Source organism: Monopterus albus, unplaced genomic scaffold (genome assembly GCF_001952655.1).
Source record: "Monopterus albus unplaced genomic scaffold, M_albus_1.0 scaffold326.1, whole genome shotgun sequence".
Classification (NCBI taxonomy): Eukaryota; Metazoa; Chordata; class Actinopteri; order Synbranchiformes; family Synbranchidae; genus Monopterus; species Monopterus albus.
In genome coordinates this window covers 632,716-636,958 of record NW_018128206.1, presented here as the reverse complement: position 1 = coordinate 636,958, position 4,243 = coordinate 632,716, and the positions used below count along the sequence as shown (strand labels likewise).

Genomic DNA, 4,243 nt, shown 5'->3' with positions numbered 1-4,243 from the left:
CTCACTATTGTCTAAAAGCAGTTGTGTCTTTATTTTGCAGATTGACAAATGTTTATACTAATGTCATATGGGACTTTTGTGAAGTTAGCTATAACTTCAGGGATTTTTAAATCTACACAGGCAAAATATTATGGGCAGTACAGATTATTAAAAATGCTACTGTTTTTGTTTAAACTGAAAATTATCTAAACTTTTCTGTAATATCCAACTGCATGTAAATATAATCATTAGGTTTCACCTGCATAATAGCTGCACAGAGAGCATATGGAATTGCAACATGTCTGTCAGTTCTCTTATTTATATACAATGTGTTTAATCATGCATATCTGTATTCTTTGAGATTTCATGTAGCTTTCTGTAAGAAACCTTACAATGATGAGAATACAAAATCTTTGCACAAATTAAATAATCTCCTGTGATGTTTTGCAATTTTGGTGGGTAAAGACCAAATGAATCAGAGGACATATTTAAGGTCAGGAGCTTTAATTAAAGTACCAGTGATAAGGATCAAATCCTGTTGTTTCACTTAAAGGTAGGTGAATATGACAATAGTATCTTTCTATCAGTCAGTCTTTGTCTAATTGGATTAGAAAGGACTGAGAATTGCTTTTTGTCATCTTATCTCAAAACTGCTAAAATTTCTTCTCCACTTAACCTGCTCAACCGGCACGCCGTTAACATTGGCGATGACCATGACCATGACCACCAAAAACCATGACCCCAGAACCCAGAAATTAAGTCCTGATTTACCGGGAAGGACAGGTCAGCATCTCCAGATCCACTTTGGCCCAATGTGTGTAGTGGCAGTAATGACATCTCCCATGAACCCAGGTCAGCTGTGTGACTCTGCCACATCTTGACAGGGGAACACTTTTCTACACAAGACCTATCTCATCGTCTTTAGGCTTGTTTGCCATCTTTTTGGCAAACGGTACTCACTGGGGTCACCATGCTCACATGAGTGCTAGCTGCCACACAGACTTTATCAAAGTCGCATGACTCTTACTTGCCACTTTGCTATTCTGAACTTTTTCAAAAAAATTTTATTAACGTGGGTAATATTTTAGGTTACTTTTAGTCTCCTCCAGGGGCGTTTCTAGACATCAAGCCCTATTTAGGAAAAGGCCCCCCCCCCCATACTCACCCATTACTCAAATCACACTTTTTTCCTTCAATGTTTACTGCATAAATGAAATGTGCTATAATTGAGCTAGTGAACTTCCCCTGCTTAGCCCACTATTCCAATGCCATACTGCTGCTGCTGCTACAACTACTGGTAAAATGTTGGCATATTAATCTTTATGAAAATATTTATTTCAACATACATTAAAAACATTCCCAACATGATTTATGATGGAAAGGTCTGGCCCTGTATTGCACATTTCTTTGCATTCTTTTGCATTTTACAGTAACAACTAAACTGATTGTCAACCAGCCCCAGTTTGATTTGTCAAATTGGAGCTTTCACAACAAATTAACGTAAAGAAAAAATGCAATTCTTCTTTTTTTCTTTCTTTTTTGTAACTCATAAGGCCACATAACATACCCATGCTCCAATTATTTCAAAATTGTATTGTGCAGTAGATGGCTGGTGGTCACACATCTTTCTCCAGCTTCCCCCATACTTTCCCTTCCTGCCTCAGGTTCACCAGTTGATTAAAGATGCATAAAACAATTTGGACTGTGTGACAAGGGCATCAAAGATGCTACAGGCTATTCACTAAGTGCAGAATGAACAGTCCAACGTTAACATACACCGCTAGTTCAACTGATCATATGCATTGATGTAAAGAGCTCTAACTCACCTGTCTCACCCTCATCTCTCTGAACTTCTTCCCAGTCTTGGCCTCCTCTAGAGAATTTTCTTATGCCCATCTACAGTCAGTAGTGTCTGAGTCTCAAATTAAGATAACTGGTATTATTCAAAAACTTAAACGAGTCCCTGTTACATACCTGAGCCCATCCTACATCCCCTTTCCTGACCACTGCTGCTTGTGGTATTATTCAAAAACTTAAATGAATCCCTGTCACATACCTGAGCCCATCCCACATCCCCTTTCCTGACCACTGCTGCTTTGACATTATGGATTAGAACAACAAATATTTCCTCATTATTGTTAATGTAAATGAATCCACTTCCAAATATCGGCGCTTGTTAAAACTCTAGAATGTGCTTTTACTGGGGCACAGCAGATCAATACTGTGCCAGTAAAAGGGGTCTAGTAACGCCTATGGTCTTCTCTTTTTGAACCATGAGTATCCTATGATGTCTCCTAGCTCGCCATGGCCGTTTACCGTTTTTTAATCTTTCTCTCAGGAAGGCCTGTGCATTAAATCGGCCGTTTTGTTTCTTTATATATTTTTAGTATGCTGATCACCGGAACCGGAAAACACATGGATTAGTGTGTTTACATCTCCTATCAGCCTGGGTGCAACCGGCATCGCTGTGCTGTGTTGTGTTCAAAATAGATTCTTGCTATTTGTATATAGAGGTTGTTGCTGCCTGGGGTACAACGTATCTTATAATAGGAGGCCCGTTTTACTTCCTTTGCTGAGGACTAGGGGGTTGTTATTGCAGACCACAGATATGTCACTGCGCTAGGCCACCCACCATCCGTGGAAGTGGGACAAGGGAACAGATGGCGCATCCAGGCTGCAGACTCTAAGGGATAGAAGAGCACTGACGATGAGTAATAGTGATTAAGATAAAAGCCTGCCGTTGGCTGTTGCATATCTTTTGCAGACTTGGGGATGCTAGAGCGACTTGCATAAGGGTGGGTAACAAGAAGCATCGTAGATTTATCATATTGATCCGCGACGACTCGACCACTGACAACTTAACCCATACAGACGTGTCCCTGGCTCAGGGAACAATGGTTGACAACCGCTATGCCACAGCTCTGGTCATCGCCTGTGTGCTGAGCATACTGGCCACTGTGTACCTTTCAGTGGCCATCGGGACGCAGCACTGGTACCAGTACAGCAGCCCCGCCGTGCGCGGAGAGGCAAACGTGTCAGAGCTGCGCTCCCTCTACGAGGAGTTCATTGCCGGGGACTTTGATGAGAAAACCTACAGCGATACCCTATTCCGCCTCAACGGGACTGTGGGCCTCTGGTGGCGGTGTGTGCTGGTTCCAGAAAACGGCCACTGGGACAAGGAGTCAGGTATGTGTAGCACTGACCTGGCCTGCTCACTGCACGGTGCCCTGTCTTCAGACAGCTGAGTCACTAGTTTATGTCTCTGAAGACTATAGAGCTGATGTGCAGTATAACCCCACCTTGTCTCAGGCAGCTGCCACAGGTGTGGCTCATTCCTCAACAGGTTGCCTGGTAATTAGTACATAGATAACACCCTAGTAAAGGATAGATCCTAAGGCAACTGGGTATGGTGAAGATGAGGTTGAGGGTAAACAGATTTGCACCTCTGGTCGTTATCCGTCTCATGATCAGAGTTGGATTACATTTGTCTTACAACCAAAATGTTTCCAAAAAAATCAATCTTTGCTTATTTCTAGGCCACTGAAAACAAAAACAATCTGTAAAATTGTTGATTGGCTCTGGTTTGTAAGATATGGCACTAGCAATGAATTTTGACTGAACTTTGTCAAATTACAGAGAGAGCAAAACTAGAAGTTGTAACCAAAACCATCATTGGGTCTAATGGCAAAACTATATGCTTATGATACAACCAGCTTGTCACTTGACACATCCAGCTGGTATTGTGTCTCAGGCAGTAAAAGCCACACCGCTTTTTAATTAAGCTGCCAATTACGTTTGTTAAAAGGGTAATGTCATTTGGACATTACATTCATACCTCTGTTCCATAAGCTCTCATGAAGTCAAAAGGTGCCATTATCTTGTCAGGGTTTTTTATTGTTTTGTTTCCATGTTGCATAAAACATAAGTGTCTGTTTAAAAAAAAAAAGACAATCAGCTTTACTAATAAATGTATGCGACTTGTAGTAAATGGGCTAATCCATGTTCAGACATTGGTTCTGCAAGTAAATACTGTAACCTCTTTCAGAAGTCAAGATGGTGCTGGAGTGTCGAAGCTTCACTCTACCTCAGCAGTTCACTCCCAAATACAAAGAACCAGGAAACCACAACAGTGGAGAGGACCTGCTGCGCACCTGTAAGTTCAGTCTTAACAAGCGTATCCCAAATGGCATAAGCTGCATGAAGTTGTAGGCACATGTGCACTAGATTAAGAATCATCTTTGTGTGGTGCATGCAATGGGCGGGT

At 41.6% G+C, this 4,243-nt stretch overlaps 1 protein-coding gene across 4 annotated transcripts in view; it reads left to right on the top strand.

The window, feature by feature from the left end:
- The first annotated feature begins 2,375 nt into the window (after positions 1-2,375).
- LOC109974274 (claudin domain-containing protein 1-like) overlaps positions 2,376-4,243 on the top strand; it is a 4,343-nt gene continuing 2,475 nt past the window's right edge. Inside the window, exons 1-2 of one of the 4 annotated variants that reach the window (XM_020624397.1) lie at positions 2,376-3,165; positions 4,025-4,132. In XM_020624397.1, the coding sequence (XP_020480053.1) occupies positions 2,874-3,165; positions 4,025-4,132 (400 nt within the window). In that variant the 5' untranslated portion in view covers positions 2,376-2,873. Of the gene's footprint in view, positions 3,166-3,311; positions 3,407-3,441; positions 3,847-4,024; positions 4,133-4,243 lie in introns of those variants that run through there. The other 3 variants (XM_020624396.1, XM_020624399.1, XM_020624398.1) reach the window with 3 other exon arrangements.